The sequence below is a fragment of the Candoia aspera genome, chromosome 3 (genome assembly GCF_035149785.1).
Source record: "Candoia aspera isolate rCanAsp1 chromosome 3, rCanAsp1.hap2, whole genome shotgun sequence".
In the NCBI taxonomy this organism is placed as follows: Eukaryota; Metazoa; Chordata; class Lepidosauria; order Squamata; family Boidae; genus Candoia; species Candoia aspera.
This window is the reverse complement of record NC_086155.1, coordinates 138,367,418-138,387,413: the sequence shown is the minus strand read 5'-3', so window position 1 is coordinate 138,387,413 and position 19,996 is coordinate 138,367,418. Positions and strand designations below refer to the sequence as shown.

General features: G+C 37.6%; 2 protein-coding genes across 2 annotated transcripts in view; one reads left to right on the top strand and one right to left on the bottom strand.

The window, feature by feature from the left end:
• PPP1R3G (protein phosphatase 1 regulatory subunit 3G) overlaps positions 1–19,996 on the bottom strand; it is a 1,059,979-nt gene that overhangs the window by 458,818 nt on the left and 581,165 nt on the right. The window lies entirely within an intron of this gene.
• The window catches only part of F13A1 (coagulation factor XIII A chain), a 127,757-nt gene that overhangs the window by 60,232 nt on the left and 47,529 nt on the right, over positions 1–19,996 (top strand). Inside the window, exons 4-7 of the mRNA XM_063298855.1 lie at positions 801–1,052; positions 1,886–2,004; positions 11,870–11,977; positions 17,080–17,254. Coding sequence (XP_063154925.1) covers positions 801–1,052; positions 1,886–2,004; positions 11,870–11,977; positions 17,080–17,254 — 654 coding nt within the window. The remainder of the gene's footprint in view (positions 1–800; positions 1,053–1,885; positions 2,005–11,869; positions 11,978–17,079; positions 17,255–19,996) is intronic.

Here is a 19,996-nt window from a genome sequence, read left to right as displayed (position 1 = left end):
TCTCAAGATTGACTAGCACTGAAGATGTAAAGAGATATGGTCTCATTTCCTGAATTGGTTAGCTATATGGGGCTTGACCCCTACAGAATATCACTTTTTCTTGTCTTTTCATTTAATTAACAACTGGTTTTATTTCTGGAGCTGGTTTGCCATTTTGCTAAACCACAAGTGAAGCCCAGCATTACGGAAAAGAAGGTTCAGGTTTAATAAAAATGAATTTGCATTCAACTTTTAGATTCCATTTTTAACCCTACCTGGCCTCTTTTTTGGGTTGTGTCTTTGGCACATCTCACTATATCACATTCCTGGGTTAAGTCACCAAAATGCAGACTGCATTTTGGTGATCTCCATTTCCTGGGTTCTTTTATCAGCATTCTGTTGAAATAAAATGGTTCTTCATACTACCAGTCAAACTCAGTGTCTTATTCTGTGGCAGCCTTGCCCAACTTGTGTCCTTCAGATACGTTGGGGAAGAAGTCATAGAATTCTTAGCAGGTACTGGCTTAGAATTCTGGGAGTTGTCATCCTAGCATATCTGGAGCACACCAGGCTGGAGAAAAATATTCTGTGGAAATGATGCAAAATTCTGCCTGGGTGAGATTTGGTTTTGAACCATAAAAAAGTGTTAAAGACAAAAACTTCGACAAGAAAGCTAAATTATACTTGTTGATACATTAATTATTTTTACTATAATGCAATAGATATAACACTGAGTAATTCTGAGTCCAAATTTAGCTAGGCAGTCAAAATGACAGGCAGCTTTTCACAAAGTTAATTCCCTCTCTTCCCTATTTCTGCAGGGCGATATCCACAACAAAACAAAGGCACCTACATCCGTGTTCCTTTGGTTCAAGAGCTGGAAAGTGGGAAATGGGGTGCTAAGATCACCCACAGGGCCAACACTACTGTGGCCCTGAATATTATGCCAGCTGCAAACTGCATTGTGGGAAAATTCCGCATGTATGTTGCAATCTTGACTCCAGCTGGCATTCTCAGAACAAGAAGAAACCCAGACACTGATACTTACATATTGTTCAATCCCTGGTGTACAGGTAAGGCATATATAATGTGTACATGATCATGATAGCAACAACCGCATTTAAGTACATAATACACTTAATGCTGATCAGGCAGGTTCTAGCAATCATCTACTTAATATGGAGCCCTTTATAGCTAGTGGCTTTCCTTAATATTCATATTTTTGTATACATATTTTGCGCTGAGATCTTCCCTGCAAAATCCAAGGATGTAATTTAGGACATGTGAATTGGGTCAATTCATTCAAAATGCAGGTCAAGTGGGATTCTCCAGCATCTCCAGCCTAAACCAGAAAGAGCTGTCTATTATAAAATGTTCCTTCTTGTCTCTCAGTCATCACATGAGCCAAATGGCTATTTAAAAGTCTATATTCTGTATGAAAAGGGACCATGTTCATGCCCATCACAATGTGCAGCTCTTCCTACGCAGGTTATGCCTTTAAATCTTTTGGCATAGAATTGCTCACTCTTACAATTAAGAAGTTTCAGAGTAATTCTTTGATCTGCTGTGTGGGTGCCTAATGCCATCACAGCTCTCAGACATTTCAGCTTAACAACACAGAATCATAACATGCTTGATAAGAGGTGACAATTTAATCATGCTTTACAGTTCTTGCTCAAAACAGTTAAGAGTTGCGATCCTTCTTTCTTCTTTTTTGTTTTTAATTTGGAGCATGGTTCATTTCCAGTTGCAGAGAATTGTGTGGGGAGAAAAAATATTCTCTGCTATGATAGATGAACAAAAGGCTGCCTTTTCTTATCGTATTATTCAGCTATATTAAATTCTGACATCTTCTCTCAGCAAAGTAATGTATTAACCTGCTTTTATAAACAAAAATCTGATGCAGAGGATGCAGTGTTTCTGGAGGAAGAAAAAGCAAGAGAAGAGTATGTCCTGAATGACCTTGGGGTTATTTTCTATGGGGACCCTGAAAATATAAGATCAAGAAGCTGGAATTATGGTCAGGTAAATCCTTTTGAAATAAATGAACAATAGCTTTTCTACTAAATGCTGCACTCCTAAATTCAGCACCAGTAAATAGATCGATCCTGTTGAAACCTGATTCACTCCTGTTCAGTTAAATACACCTGTGCGAATGAATAAGAGTGTAGTGCTGACTGCCCTGTAATATATAACAGAATTAATCAAGGGGATAAAAGTTTGAAAGAACTGACCCTGCATCTCAGTCTGAAACTTTTTGCTCCATATGATATGTATATATATTTTTTATTTGTTGGCTTTATATCTCACCTTTTCTTCTAGCAGCTCAAGATCTCGTACATAGCATTTCTTCCTTCCTCCTTCCATTTCCTCTTCCCTAGAACAACAACACTGTGAGGTAGGTTGAACTGAGTGTCTGGCCCAAAATTGGTCAGTGAGCTTCCACAGGTAAGGGAGGACTAGACCCTGGCTTTTCCTGCTCTTAGTCTTAACCTTAACCACTACACACATTGGCTGTAAACACCACCACCACCACCACCACCTTCATATATGGATTTCCTCACACATTTTTCCTCTGATTTAGCTATGAGACACATGAATACGACAAATATAACTTGAAAAAATGCATGAGATATATTAATTCAAAAGCAGATTCTCATTTTTTTAAAAAAATCAACAAAATACAAATAGCACTGAAACACATCTTAACTGTTCCTCATCAGAAGCATACCATAGTCAATAGCTCAAACTCAGAGACCCAATGCGGGATATTGGTTAAGGTGCTGGGTTAGGAGTAGGAATACCTAGGTTTTAGTCTATGTTCAGCTACAGAAGCTCATTGGGTGACTTTAGACAAGTCATTCTTTCTCAGCTGAACTTACATCACAGAGTTGTTCTTCTGGAGAAAAAAAGGAAGAGAAAGTGTTGCTCATAGTGCCTTGAACTCTTTTATGCATCTAGTATGTAAATAAATGTCTACAGTAATGTGACATCACAATGAGCACTCAGTGGCTATAAGCTGTTTTGAAGAGGCAACTTGGCATGATCTTCTAAATGTATCAAACATTGAATGGATCCCAAATTGCTCAGACTAGGTTTCCACAACCTACTGTTCTATTCTGACTTTCAGATTAATGGGTAACTGTATCAGCAGTAAAAGAAGAAAAGCTCTTTGGAAGATGACTAGACATGCAGGACATCTATAGGGGCTGTTGGATCAGCAGGTTCAGGCAGTACTGGTGGAGTCCAATCCTTTCTATAGAGGAATACATATGCCTCCTCTAGGATAAAATGCTGATAATTTGGTCTCTGAGCAGCACTTTACCATTGGGACTGAACTTCACTTTAGCTTTGTTGTCATCTCCTTTATGATCTTAACTGAGAGGAGTTCAGAATCAGAGGATTAATCAATTTCTGGTATATTCATTTCCTGATCTTGTTGGTACCCTAAGTGAAGCAATATCTAGGGAAATTGGATCCCATCCCAGAATTTCCAGTCAGCATGCCCAAGCAGATGAATAATCAATACAGAGTAGAGGAGTTTAAATGTGTTAGCTAGCAGCCTTCTACATTAGCTGACACCTGCATCATCTTCAAGGTCAGTCCTATGTAAAGCACAGTATGATAGTTCTCAAGGTTCTGGATACAAGGTCCAGACATGGAAAGATTTCTTGCCTCTGGGAAGGAGTGGCCTTCATATGGCTGTGAAGTATGACCATTTTTCTAAGCATCAAGCAGGTTCCAGTAGTACCCCTCAATTCTTAACTGGAGCAGACATGAGGTTTATCTGTCAAAGGCAGGATGACCTGTTCTATATAGTGCTGGGTCTTCTTATCAGCTTTATTTCCACCTTGTTTAGATTATATTTCAGCTCATTCATTTAGCCACAGCCTCAATACACTGGTTTAGAAACGAGAAAACTGGTCTTTGATGCTTAGCTAATGAAATACAGAACTTGGGGGAAACAGTATTGGCTTATTTATGATGCCCATCAGCAAAGCTCTCGATGATTTCTGTCAGCAGCTTCCTATTGATTATAGATGATAGCAATCTCTGTGATAAAAGCCTTGTGGAATACCATACGTCAACTGCCAGAGGGCCAAGCTAGAATTACCAGTGATGACCCATTCACTTCATTCTGGTAAAAAAATGGAATCACTCAATAGACAAATCTAACCCCTGAAAGCTGTTCAAACAGGCTAACAGAATTAAATCATTTGTTACATAAAAGCCATGGTAAGGTCAAAAAGTACTGAGAAGGAAGATTCCTTGCCAAGTTCCGGATAACAAATTTGGACTCTTATATTTTCATTAATGGCAGATAACGTTTATTTCATCACCATGAAAGTGGGCTTGGTTTGCTTGGTCAGGTTTAGCAGAGGCTAGCATAATGCACATTCTAAAATATTTGCATATCAGGAGCATAGGAACCTTTCAAATAGCAAAAGAGGACATAAGAGATCAACTTTGTTCATTGCTGCAGTCAACCACTGCTTGCAAAGGTCATCAAATCCTCAAAATAGTGCTAGCATCTTATTTACAATCTTCTTCTGTCCCTGAGCATTCCAGAATCAAACACCTTCTATAAGACCTCTTAAGATACATCTTTTCCAGGAAAGTCTTGTTAGGTACTGATTATGCTAAATATCTAGTCTTGAAATCTCCTTCGGGCCAAATATGCTCATCAGAGAGCTGGAATACAGCATAGCTGTCTATTCAGAACAAATTTGATGGAGTAAAACTTGTATCTGGAATATAGTCATTAAAAGATATAATTTCTTTTTAAAAAAATAATCCAAACAGAAAAAGGGGGAAACTAACATTAAATGTAAAATAGTGCATATACTGTACATGCAGACAAATCCTCAGTTTTGAGAATGAAAACCCTGTTGAAAGATCTGAGTAAGACTGCAAGAAAAGGAAGAAATAAGAATGATATTGCAGGGGTGACTAGAGGGCATTATCCTGGAACAGATGATGAAACATTTATACAAGCAAGCTACAGCAGTAAGGGGTTTTTTTTCAACTATTTTGACATCTGCTGGAGGTCTAACTCAACTAAAAATGGAACATCAAATAAATGTTTTGATTTGTCTTGCTGTCAAGTCTATCTCTCAGAAGGTGGAATAAGGTCAAGAAGAACTATTGTCCTCCTGAAACCTGACCAACAGGGAAGAATTGGTTGTCAGTGAATGTTGGCAGAAGCATGGGAAAAAGTGATACTATCCCTTTGGAATTTGATAGCAAGAGCTGTGAAAATGAAATGTAATTTGCATTTTGGACTCTAGCAAGCTGATTTCAAAAACTTCAGACAAAAGTTGGATAGGATCTGATATCTAACAATCCTGAAGGGAAAAAAAAATAAAGAGGGATAGGAGTGTCAGAAAACTGAAATATAGACCTAACAATGGTCTTTTGGAGTAAGGTTGGAAAGTGATCTCCAGGTTTTTTTGAACATCTCTTAAACATGGTTCCTTTGGAATGCATATCACTCCTGATTCTTCAGCATTGACCTTTAATCTATTATTGACTTCATTCAGTCCTGATTAGTGACTTGATCAGAGCTTCTGGTTCCTGGTTGTTCACTCCCCTCTGCTCACTTTCTTTGGCTAAGTGCTGACAGTGTGTCTACTATGTAGAACTTTCACAATTCCATCAGATTCTTTCTTAACTCTGTGTAAATGGAACTGAAGACTAAAGAGTAATCACTGCTGTATAGTCCATGAATCCTACGCCCAATGGTCCAAATGTAGTAATAGAAGCAGACCCAGGACTGGAGTGTTGAACAGCACCATGGACAGCAACCCGAGAACCGCTTTCTATTGAGTAGGCAAGTTGCTCCAGGTAGACCAGTAAGATGTTGCATTGGAATGCCACAACAAATGTTTAGGAGCTAACAGTTACAAACCAGTCCAACTGTATAGTTCTTAGCCACCCCATCTCCACAGAAGCAGGATTCTTCCAGGTCCTTGAAGAATGATTGAAAGAGGATAGGATATGGTGACAGAAATCTTGGCAAAAATATTGTTTTACCTTTAGAATCTAATTTAATTCCCAGGTGCCTAAGTGGTGACTCTTTCAGTCTTTTCCTCATGCCCTCCATGTGAACTGGTGAGGAAGTCATTCTCTTGGCTGATAAAGGAGAAACATTCATATGGTTAGGATGTGAATCTCTCTCAGGGTATAGGCATACTGTTACACCAACAAAAGAAGAAATGTTAAAGGTGAAGCTTGACTCTTAGTGTCTACATGGACATGTAGTTTTGTTTGTTTTTTAAATTTATTTTTGTAATAATATATTGTTGTGAAACATATACATTATTTTATTATTATAATCGTTAGTCAATACTGTACAAATACATGGTATTTGTACAGTATTGACTAAAGATTATTAACACACTAATGTTTAGATACTAGATTAACACACTACTTTAGATACTAGATAACTTAGACCACTGAAGATAAAAAAGATAGAAATTTAATAGTGATAGAAAGATCTCTATTAATTATGATTTAAAGTGTCAGTGTTAATGAGCATAAGATTATTTAGCTTTTTCATCCAGAATTAAATATAACATTAAAAAATCGGGCATGTCCATGTAGTTAACTTGGCAAAAACATGGATTTTTTCCCCCCAATGTCTTTGGTATTTCACATCCAAATACTAGCTGAATCTGACCCAACTTAGATTCTTCAAGATCAATAAAGCCCTTCTCAGGTGCTTCTTCAAGATCAGCCAGAGAGAAGAAATGGGATATCAAAAGAAATAAGTATGGCTGCAGAAAGTGCTTTCTAATAAGCAGAGACTGAAAGAGACAAATACAGTATAGGAGATGAAAAGAGATATACTGCAGTTGCCCAAACCTTCAAGGAAAGATCAGCTAAGCCCAGTCACATCTAAAGAAATGTTTAGGAGCTCACAGTTACAAACCAGTCCAACTATATAGTTCTTAGCCACTCCATCTCCACAGAAGCTTGTGGTAGATGATTAAAAAAAGAATCAAAAGAGCTTCTTTGACTTGTTAGGAGCAAGAAAGTCAAGGAAGTGTAGGTCTGCTGCTAAAAGATGATGAAAGATAACAAGGAGAAGCTGGAATAATATATTTTTCTTCGATTAGCTGTTGGAATTACAAACCAAATATTTTTATGATTGAGATATTGTTCAGAAATTATCTTGGATGATGACACTACCACATCGTCTTAGTTGTTACCCTTCTACAAACACTACAGATGTACTATGTCAGACAGACTTCAGGATTAGAATAGGCCTGCTCATAGGGAGCTGCAAATGCTTCAGAGTGTTTAAAGATACAGCACTGCCTGAAAACAAGACACTGCCAGATATAGGTGTCATCTTGATGGATCATTGGTTTCTAAAGGAGAACACTCTTATATTCTCTTCTATTTATGTGACCCAACTAAGTTGATAATGTAGGAAGATTAATGCATTATAAAACACTTGGCAATAATCAAGTCCACATTTATTGACTAAACTTACATAATTGATGTGATGACTAGAACTTATACAATCAGACTTAAGAACAGCTACAGCTCTGAAAATAAAAAAAAAATGCATCTGATGGAGCAACTCCTTGTCTGTGAATACTCATGCACAATAAAGGAATTTGTCATTAAAGTTATATGGAAGAATATTTTTTGCTTTAGTAGACAAATGGTGTTATTTCTTGGATTTCAGCATTTAAAATGAATCTGTATGTTCAATGCTGAAAATACCATTAGTATTAGTACTACTGTCCACTCTCTCTAAACTATGATTTCCAATGAGCATTCTTACTTTAGAATTTACAAGAGTATAGTATTGAGATATGTGAGTCAGCCTTGAGGATAAATATTCAGCTTTTTGAAGATATTTCTGGGAGCATCTCCTTTGGGACTAAGCTCCGTATTATGAGGCTATAACTCATTATTTAGTAATGATCTTCTGCTCTGTACCAAAAGAAGAAGAAGAAATAAGAAAACTATAGATAACACAGCCAAGGAATGACTGGTTATAAATGCACCATGTCCTACCTGGATGCAAGTGTATTAAACAGTTCACCATTGTGTTATACCTTAACAAATCACTGATTTGATCTATTATATATTGTTGCTGTTTTAGGCCAGTTAGCGTTTTTAAAGAAAGAAGAGCAAATTTGTATGCATAAAGGAAAACTTCAAAAATTGTTAGGTTTCAGCCTGTAAGGGAAATATAACTACCTCATTTGTTTATCACTACATAGAACAGCTTGTAATTGAACTCATGTGCTGCCATATCTATGATTGTCTTCCAAGAGACAGTGTCATTTTTGGTTGCTATGCAATTTCTTCTGAGCAAATTGAACTGTATCATAGGGCAGGCTCTTCCATAATGAATTCTGTGCTATTTAGGCACTTCTGCCCCCTATTTATTCCTGTCCTTGTTGTCATTGGAACCCAGAATTAAAGTCTTTTATCAAAGTTCATTTTCAAATAAGATAGTTTCAGGACACTTGCTGTGGCTGGTGCCTGTCCCTGCAAGACATGCTGGGCTCTAGTTCACTATTAACTATATAGGGCACGATTGAAGGATGATCTTAGAATAAAATTCTTACTGCCCTCTACAATATATACTGCATGTATATTTTAGTACTAGAGTTTACCTGGAATATGTAATTGCATTTTAATACTTCGGGTAAATGCTGACACCTCTGGGTGCTGCTGCTTCAAGCTATATTGTCCATAGTCAAGAATGACAACTATAAACATACGACTCTTGTGAAAGTGACTTGGATTTATATCTATGCATATGTTAAAGGATATCTGACTTTCACAAGTCCCCGTTCAACCACAAAGTTCTCTGAGTGACTTTGAGCAGTTGTTCTGTCTTAACTCAACAGGGTTGTTGTGAGGTTAAAAGGAGAGGAGAGGAGACATCCATATACACCACCCTGAGTTCCAAATGAAAAGTTGGTACATGAATGAAGCTCTAGTTTCATGATCTAGCATGAAAACCCTAGAAGACAAACATAAAATATGAATCTATTCTGACTTCATTTATATATGCTCAGTCTTTTGAGGTTCAAGTGCAGTATGACACCTATCTTTAAAGGGTTAAAATATAATTTTTCCATCTTTACACCATAATTTATTTTCCATGTGAGCTTCACCATCACATGTGGTGTGCAAGTTGGGCCCTGTTTCAGCATGTGTCACCTAAGTCCAGAATTGTTCTCCTTAGTTGCTTTTGGGAGGTGATGTAACTTTTACTGAGAATCTTGTATGTAGTGTGAAAATTCATTGGTTTTCTAATTTGTTAATGAAAGAAAAGCCCAAGAAAGAAGGAAAGCAAAAGGCAACAGCGATAGGGGGAGATATGCCCAATTAAATGCAAAATTGCAGAGGTTAGCCAGAAGAGATAAGGAATTATTTTTAAACAAGCAATGCGTGGAAGTGGAAGAAGACAATAGAATAGGAAGGACAAGAGACCTCTTCCAGAAAATTAGAAACATCGGAGATAAATTCCAGGCCAAAATGGGTATGATCAAAAACAAAGATGGCAAGGACCTAACAGAAGAAGAAGAGATCAAGAAAAAGTGGCAAGAATATACAGAAGACCTGTATAGGAAGGATAACAATATCGGGGATAGCTTTGACGGTGTGGTCAGGGAGCTAGAGCCAGACATCCTGAAGAGTGAGGTTGAATGGGCCTTAAGAAGCATCACTAATAACAAGGCAGCAGGAGATGACGGCATCCCAGCTGAACTGTTCAAAATCTTGCGAGATGATGCTGTCAAGGTAATGCATGCTATATGCCAGCAAATTTGGAAAACACAAGAATGGCCATCAGACTGGAAAAAATCAACTTATATCCCCATACCAAAAAAGGGAAACACTAAAGAATGTTCAAACTATCGAACAGTGGCCCTCATTTTACATGCCAGTAAGGTAATGCTCAAGATCCTGCAAGGTAGACTTCAGCAATTCATGGAGCGAGAATTGCCCGATGTACAAGCTGGGTTTAGAAAAGGCAGAGGAACTAGAGACCAAATTGCCAATATCCGCTGCATAATGGAAAAAGCCAGGGAGTTTCAGAAAAACATCTATTTCTGTTTTATTGACTATTCTAAAGCCTTTGACTGTGTGCACCATAACAAATTGTGGCAAGTTCTTAGCAGTATGGGGATACCAAGTCATCTTGTCTGCCTCCTGAAGAATCTGTATAACGACCAAGTAGCAACAGTAAGAACAGATCATGGAACAACGGACTGGTTTAAGATTGGCAAAGGAGTACGGCAGGGCTGTATACTCTCACCCTACCTATTCAACTTGTACGCAGAACACATCATGCGACATGCTGGGCTTGAGGAATCCAAGGCTGGAGTTAAAATCGCTGGAGGAAGCATTAACAATCTCAGATATGCAGATGATACCACTTTGATGGCTGAAAGTGAAGAGGAACTGAGAAGCCTTATGATGAAGGTGAAAGAAGAAAGTGCAAAAGCTGGCTTGCAGCTAAACCTCAAAAAAACCAAGATTATGGCAACCAGCTTGATTGATAACTGGCAAATAGAGGGAGAAAATGTAGAAGCAGTGAAAGAGTTTGTATTTCTAGGTGCAAAGATTACTGCAGATGCTGACTGCAGTCAGGAAATCAGAAGACGCTTAATCCTTGGGAGAAGAGCAATGACAAATGTCGATAAAATAGTTAAGAGCAGAGACATCACACTGACAACAAAGGTCCGCATAGTTAAAGCAATGGTGTTCCCCGTAGTAACATATGGCTGCGAGAGCTGGACCATAAGGAAGGCTGAGAGAAGGAAGATCGATGCTTTTGAACTGTGGTGTTGGAGGAAAATTCTGAGGGTGCCTTGGACTGCAAGAAGATCAAACCGGTCCATACTCCAGGAAATAAAGCCAGAGTGCTCACTTGAGGGAATGATATTAAAGGCAAAACTGAAATACTTTGGCCACATAATGAGAAGACAGGACACCCTGGAGAAGATGCTGATGCTAGGGAGAGTGGAAGGCAAAAGGAAGAGGGGCTGACCAAGGGCAAGATGGATGGATGATATTCTAGAGGTGATGGATTTGTCCCTGGGGGAGCTGGGGGTATTGACGACCGACAGGAAGCTCTGGCGTGGGCTGGTCCATGAAGTCACGAAGAGTCAGAAGCGACTAAACGAATAAACAACAACAATGAAAGAATTAAGTTACAAGTATTCTTTGGTAGCTTCATGGCTTTATATTAATATCATCAGCTGAGACACAAACTGGAAAAGGCAAAGGCCCTTTACTAGTATGCAGCCAAGGCAGACAATGGATGCTATGTCAAACCACAGTTTAATATAATGAGGATGAACCACAATTATCTTCAGGACTGCATACTTCTTTTGCAGCCTAGCCATGAAGAATGCCAAAACATGGAGTTTTATCTGAACTCAACAAATCTCAATGGTGCATTACAGTTTTCCAGAACAAGTCAACTTCAAATAATGGGTTATAAAGCTGATTTGCTTAAACTATTGGTAATATTAAAAACTGTGCAAGATCCAGACAATATCCTAAACTATGGTTAATTGAGATTAGAAGCAGAAATTAATTTAAATTTTACAGCAATAATGTTGGAACAGATTCACCAATAGCTGTGGTGAAAATATTCCTGTCAGTTGCTTTTTCATGTTAGCCGTGTTAGAGATGTATGTGCTATGTTCTTAAAAACATGGTATAAGGTTCAGATTTTTTTTTTCTGTATTGATCCAGCTGGAGCAACAAGTATATCATTCTTACAAAGAAAGATTTCTATTTCCAACATGGAACTAAAACATTGCTGAAGCCCTTTTTTTGTTCATTTTGCTATGCGGAATAAGCAATGAATCCATTCTCTGTTTCTGTCTTTCTCTCTTTTATATAGTTTGAAGAGGGTGTTTTGGATGCTTGCCTATACTTGATGGACAGAGCACAACTGGACCTTGCTGGTCGAGGGAATCCTGTCAAAATCAGCCGTGTTGGCTCTGCTATGGTATGCAGTAAGCATATACTGTGTGCAATATTTGGGAACTATTTATGATTTTTTTTATTACTCTACCTAAATATATAGTAGGACTATGTGGACTGGGGCAAATTTGTTCTGTTTTATGACTTACTTTGCAAGGAAGACCTTTGCTTTGGTCATTTTATTAAAAATCTGGTTGCCAATTCACTAGTCCACCAGAGTGAGGCTCTTGGCTTTTCCCTCTTTTTCACAGCAAAATGCCGCTGATGTTCACATAATGGGTGCCCTATGCAGAGTTGCTTCTTTTTGTGTGTGGGGCTTCCTGGACTGACCATGCGACCACATAAGTTTGTTCTTGGTGCCAAAAACCTTTTAGGAAGATCCAAGGCAAAATTCTTTAAAATACCTATGTGGTATTAGTATACCATACACACTGAGTTATGGTTCCCTGTGGCTTGTTCTACAAATAGGAATGGTGAACTGATATCCCCCCAGTGGAGAGTCCTTAAAAAGTGTTCTAGATATATTTAGGTCTTCTGCCCTGGGACAGCATATCTTGGACTATCTCTGTATGCAAAGCATTTAATAATCCATCAATACTTTAATCTTACACAGATTTCAAAAAAATGTATCCTTTAGGCACTCTTCTAAACTTCTTATTTTGCACATGGTGGATGAAAGACTGAGAGACATTTGCAGCTGAGCATAAGTTAACAATTCAGTTCTCCACAATAAAAGACCCGTATACTGGAGCACACTAACTGCATTTTTCAGTAGAACCTGCCTATGTGCAATTAACCAATTAATGCTAGAAAAATATTTTTGTAGCAACCATGTGTTGCTGCAGACTTTGTTATCTCAGCAGTTGTTTTGTTTGCAATAACCTAATCTGGAAATACCATGAACTACACTAAAACCTCTTTTCTATAGTCCAAACTAACCCCAACACTAACCATGTCTTAACAAACCATCTCTAGTTATCATTATCAGGGGCAAACATAGAGGGGAGATCTAACCTTTTCCTCTGATGCTTCAGTTCTGAAGAAAACTCTTCCTGTTATTAGTCTGGGGTGGATGAACTCCTATTGACAACAGCTTAGGGAAGAGATTTTCATTGGAATGATGGTGGGGAAAGTTAAACCTCCCATTCCCCTGATCTACAACTATAAAGAACATTGCTCCCAGTTCATGGTATTATTATTTAAACATAGACATGACTTCTTTTGTTTAATAGATGTATATCCTTCTTTCATATATATGATAACACTTTTTACATCACATCAATTTGTCCTCCCATGACTAATATTAATTTTAAAAATAATTAAACTATTTAGTACAGTATTGCATTTTAGTATTGCAGTTAGTTTGTCTGTTAGTACCTTATAGGATGACAGAAGAAAATATGATGAAATTCCTAATCACATATTGTAATCATAGCATGCAGACAGTATTTTCTAAAGGGAGAAGGATGAGCTTTTCAGGAGAGCCCTAACAAATTCTTCTATTTTATACACACACACACACAGTGTGTGTGTGTGTGTGTGTCTGTGTACTGTATATATAATTTTTATTGAACTATTAAACAAGAAAAAAACTTACACAAACTAATATAAAGTAAGAAAAAGAAAGAAATCAAAGAAAAAGCAAAAAGTGCAAGAAAAGGAAAGAAAAGAAAAGAAGTTAAAGAAAAATAGATTCAGCGGCAAAAGTACAAACTTTCAGAAGTGCAACTCTTTTGTTTTGTTTTTGCTAAAATAAGACCATTTCCATATTGCACTCCCATTTTAATGCAGTGGGATGTGAATGCTGTTGATTTCCACCTTTAACCTTTCCCCAACCAGGACCATCAGTTTTAGCTCTGCCTTCCAGTATCACATAGGCCTAACCTGCATCACTTGTATGAAAGTTTAGCTCTGACCCACATTATTGAATTTTAATACAGACTTGAGTTTCTATAGCATTATAGCTAAGAATCAGGAGGTCCCTGTCTTGAACTTCCATTAACATGAACTCAGCAAATAGCCTGAGGTAAGTTGTTCTTTGTCATGCTCAGCCTCCATCCTCAAAGCTGCAATTGCTATGATATATAATAGTAGTACTGTACTTGTTGTTATGCAAGAATGAACTCAAAATATCTGCAAGCATTTTATGGATGTGAAACAGTGTCATGAATGTACTTCATTCTTGAAGAGGTGTAGATTATTAGAAGTTTAATTCAGTTTTCCTCTTATCTCCCAAGTTTGTGGTTTGGTAGCAACAGTGTATGTTTTGGAGTGTATGACAAACATTTGTAATATAAAAATACCACATTGTTGATGTCCTAGGCTGGCCTATTTTTCAAGACAGCCAAGGATCTCTACCTAAACCCCTGTTAGACTTACTAAATACTTATCTTCTCCAGCTTTGGGGTTCACAGGTTGTCGATTTCTAATTAGAACCTAGTAGTTAATCCAGCCAAAAGCTTTTCAATGAGAGTTGTGATTTATTTGACAAGAATGTAGCAGCTCAGTATTAACATAATTACAAGATAGAAAGCAAAGGAGCTTTTCTGCATTGCCGGTGCTGATTTGGTTCAAATTGCTGAGAGGAAATGCATTGCTCACTAATAGCTATCCATTTAGTCATTAGTCAGCAAAACTCTTACTGTACTTCATGAAACCTCACCTCCAGCAAACTTAGGCAAGCAAAACCTTGTTTTCATGATGGACAACCCACAGTGGACCAAGTTATTTCTTTTTACTCACCACTTAGATTGGAAAACTTAGGCCGAAATGAGTGAGATTGTGAGGGGATAACATTGGAACAAATAATATGAGTAAGATGACCATTCTTTTCCTTCTTGTAAAATATTCTTTCTTTCTAGAAATGTTTGTTTTCTGAAATACTATAAATTTGGACCTGAATAGCATAACCATTTTGATGTGATGTGGAGTCCGTCAGAAACTGAAGCTCAGTGTATAATGTAGGAATTATGTAGGAATATCCCCATCCAAGTATGTTTAAATTTTATGTTCTTATATCGTACACTCAAGCTTGTCAAGAGAATGCAGGTGAATTTATACTGGCAGTTATGCCCTGACACTATGGGTAGTGCAGCCTGAAAAGTAGAATTATGGCTTGTGGCCTTAAACATAACAGAGCCACTGAAGCTGTTGCTGCATAGAAGCTATCCTGCATGTTCTTTTAAATGCATTATATCAGACAGAAACAGATGTTTTATAAACTATGCATAGGTTATCTTTCCACCCATTGCTTTTCAAATACATTGGGACTACAAATCTCAAAATCCCCAGCAGCAGAACTATTTACCATGTTAGTTGAGAATTTGGGGAGTTGTAAGTCCAACACATCAGGTTGGGGAAAGCTGCTATGGGATATCATATTTCCCATCACGATTATGACTCCCAGGATTAAATGAAGGCTTTGATATATTTACTTAGTTAGTTTTTTGGATTTATAAGTCTGCCAAACCCACACTGACTCTGGGCATCATTCAATCATAAAATTCACATATGAATGAACCTAAACATAAGGAGGAGTAACATGCCATATCCAAGATAAACAGTGCACACCAAATGGGCATACAACCAACCTGTGCCACTGCTTTAGGAAACCCTCAGGTTTTTAGAGATAATTTAAAGACTTGAAGGATTAAGAGGTCCAAACCTTTATGTTCCTTTGCTTGCCTGATGTTTGTCTACTCAGCCTTAAATAAAATACTTACCATTATCTGGCAACTGTGTATGTATTTGAAACCCGAAACTGGACAGTCACTGGTATGAATAGAACGATGCACCCAAAGCCACTTGGTCTTGTCAGGGTTGAATGTGAGCTTGTTCTTCTACTTCCAGACCAAACAGTCTCCAAACACTGAGACATGATTTTAACAGCATAACTTGAGATAAACAGTTGAGTTTATCAATTCAAAGTACTGATCATACCAGACCCTGTGTTGATGATGACCTCACCCAGCAGTTTCATGTATATGTTAACAGGAGAGGCAAGAGCATCAAGCCTTGAGGTAGCCTGCAAACTAGGGGCTTCAGGCTGGACCTCTATCCAGCTGTCATCACTGACTGGAACTGGCTATGGAGAAAGAAGAAGAACCACTACAACACTCCCAATCCCATACTCTGTAGCTAGTCCGGAAAGATACTATGATTGATGGTGTCAAAAGCCATTGAGAGATCAAGAAGAACCAGGACAGCCTCCATCCCAGTTCCACCAGAGTTCATCAACAAGTATACTCAACACTGTCTCCATACTATGTCCCAGCTTGCAGCTCAACTGAAACAGATAATCTGGTTCCTACAGGGGTCTAGAACTATAATCCAATCACCTTCCTCCTCCTCCTCCTCCTCCTTCCCCCAAAAGAGAAAGCTGGAGGTTGGATGAAAATTATCCAGAACCATTGGATCTAGCAATAATTTTTTGAGGAGGAAGCATAGTACTGCTTCCTCACTGAAGGATGAATTTACCATTTCATGGATCCAACTGCATGTCACCTTCCAGGAGTCTTAACCAACCAGGAGGGACATGGATCTCATATGTTGGTGACCGGACTAACAGTCCTGAGGATTCTGCCCATGTTCTCAGGAATCACAGGATCAAACACTTTCTAGATTACAAGACAAGCTAACTCAACAGGACCTGCCAAGTCAGAATCTGAGTCTGATTTGCCCTTAGAGACAGTAAGAATCAATTAGGCAAAATATTTTGTGGAGTAGTCATTTTCTATTTTAGGATTTTACCATAAAGAGAAAATGTGGAACTGTCTCTTAGCTGCACAGTGCACAGTACATACGTTTTAAGACTAAGTTTCCTCTCAGATTCTGTTGTAAAGCACATTATTTTGGCTGTTGGGTCAATTCAACCTCTTTCATCATTACCAGGCACTCTTCCCCAGTTTCAACATCAAACTAAATATCCAGTCCAATCCTCCTTGAGGAGCAGTAGAATCCTTTTTGCATCAAAATGCTAATCTTTATGCCTTCTTTGTTTTCTTAAGATAATTGTTCTAACATCTCTCTGGGATTTTAGAGTAATCTAAAATTGGCAGAGGTTAAATATTTTCAGTCTGTACAGAGACTAACATCAGCAATGACTCAATTTATTCATTTATTCTTCAGATCAATTCTAGCGACGATGAGGGTGTAATTTATGGGTGTTGGGACAACGTTTATGATTATGGAGTGCCACCATCATCTTGGACTGGAAGTGTAGACATTCTGTTGGAGTATTACAGTACTAAACAGCCAGTGCGATATGGACAGTGCTGGGTCTTTGCTGGAGTTTTCAATACTTGTAAGTATGAGACAAAATGTGCAAGAATGGTACTTTTAATACACTGATGCCCTTTCTTTTTAGAATGAACCGAAGAAGAGCTCCACACACCACCCCGGGACCTTTTGATATTTAATATTATTAACTTGCATCTAATACCAAGAGTATAATTAATCTCTATTTAAGATATAACAAGTAATGTTTATATAGAACAGAGCTGAGGAACTGGGGCCTGCTAGATGTTGCTGAACTATAACTTCTCGTAGTTCCAGAAAGTATGCCGGTGGTGGGGGATGCTGGAAGTCATAGTGCAGCAACATTTGGAGGGTTACAAGTTCCTTTTACCTATTTAAAAATTTTAATTTACTTCATATACATTGTACTACTGGAATTGTAGGGCACACTAAACCTGGAATTAACCAAACTTAAAAAAAAAAAAGGCAGCCCTATTTCTACTTTTCTTCTCTCCCAATAGCTTGCTCTTTTGTATATCTCTTCATTCCTACAAATGTCAGGCAAAGAAGTGAAGTTTCCCATGTTTCCTATCATGAGTCCCTTTTGGCCTGTTGCGACATCAGTTTATGTTTCTAAAAAATATCTGTATGAAAATCCATGTGCATCTCCATATATACATACGGAATATGAATTTCCCCAAATCTACACATTTTAATGCACACTTTTTCTAACATCCACTTTGAAAAGCATTTTTCTTCAGTATAAGTGCATTTTATGCCCTTATTAATTGATTTATCTCTATTCAAATGTGTACCCAGAACAGCTAACCAAGATTAAAATACAAAATACAAAAAGTAGGAAAAGCTCCTTAAAATAAATAAACAGTTTAAAAGCCCAGCAGAAAAAAAATGCTTCTTTACAAATTTCTTAAATACAGAGGAAGTGCTGGGAATTATGTAGAAAACTGTCTCCTGCAGGACAGAGAACTGAACTTTTGACAAGCAGGTGCATCTTCTGCAGAACTTGGTGGCCAGCCATGTTCATAACAGGAGAGGTATTCACAAAGATAGTCCCTAAGCCAACTAGAATTTTAAAAATACACTGATTGCCAAAGTATTGATAGTAAAAATTTTAGGTGTTGATGTTAAATTTTGCCCACTAAACATTTGGCCATCAGTATAGGTCTTTCAGTATAGGCATCCTGTGATTCCTGACCTTGTAGCGGTTATCAGCCTAGTTGCCATATTTTGTACCAGTTTCAACTTCTTCAACCAATTCATTTCAAGGATGGAGGTGTAAAGTACAGTATCTTGAATAGTCAAGACAGAATGTTACCAGTCAAGGTAGAATGTTACCAAGACATAGGTCACTATCATCAAAATCCAACTGGCTCAGGAATTGTTGCAGCTCTCACACTAACCATAAGGGTACAAAGATATTCCTTGCTACCCAGCTATCATCTCCAGCAAGAGTTTAGAATCAAGAGGCACTCCCAAACTGTGGACATCTTCTTTTAGGGGGAGGGAAACTGCATCCAAGCCCCCTGAACCTTAAACCCCAAGTTTAACTTTATATTTACCAATATGCCTTGTCTGGGTTTTAATTTCAGATTGTTTACCCTGAGTAAGCCTATTACTGAATGTATGCAACATGCAACAATTGCTTTCTCGGAGTAGGTAGCATCAGCATACTCTTGGCACCTTATTCCAAAGCTTCTAATGTCAACAGCTAAGGTGTTAAACAAATCCCCCAGCACTATCTTTTAGACATAATCTAACAGGAAGAACTGACTGCCAGTCCAACACTGACCAGGGAATGGCCTGTCCATAATAATGAAATTGCACAGAGCTTCTCTACTTCCTTTTTTTTAAAAAGAACTTTATTAGTTTTCAGTATATAATTAAAATAAAATATATAGAATATAGAACAGATAGACTGCAGAACTAAAGAAAAAAGGAAAACTGTAAAAGTGCAGAACAGAGAGAAAAAACAGAAATAGAAAGTAACTTCTGACCTTCTCCAATACAGAGATGAATACATTTATAAATATAATCTCTTACCATTAGTTAAACTTTAGTAACATTATTTCTATCAAAGGAAACCATTTAATCATGAAAACCCAGAATCAAAACTTCATTTTTTTTTTATACAAGCAAGTAGTCTAAAAGTGGTTGCCAAGTAGAAACAAATCCAGGAACAGTATTTTCTCTTATCAGCGCTATTAACTTGGCCATTTGGGCCAGCTCCTTCAGGTTGATACTCCAATCCTCCAATGTTGGAATTTGTGCATCTTTCCATCTTTGTGCATATAAAATTCTTGCTGCTGTAATCATATATAAAAGCAAAGTCCCACGTTGTTTCTCGAGCTGCTTCTCCATCAGACCCAAGAAAAACAGTTCTGGGTTGTTTTGTAAATCCACTTTAAGGATGTTTTGAATATTAGCACAAATTTGGTCCCAAATTTTTTTGGCCTTTTCACAAGTCCACCAAAGATGATAAAAAGTTCCTTCACCAAGAGAACATTTCCAACAGACATTTGTTACTCCATTATACATTTTTGACAACTTATCAGGAGTTAAGTACCAACAATACATCATTTTATAAAAATTCTTTTTTAGGTTATAACTCAAAGTAAATTTCAAACCTTTGTTCCACATGTTCTCCCACTGCTCCAACATAATATTGTATCCAAAATTCTTAGTCCATTTAATCATACATTCTTTCACTTGTTCATCTTCTAAATTCATCTGTAACAACATTTTATACATCTTTGTAATAACATGTTCATCATTTATACAGAGTTCCATT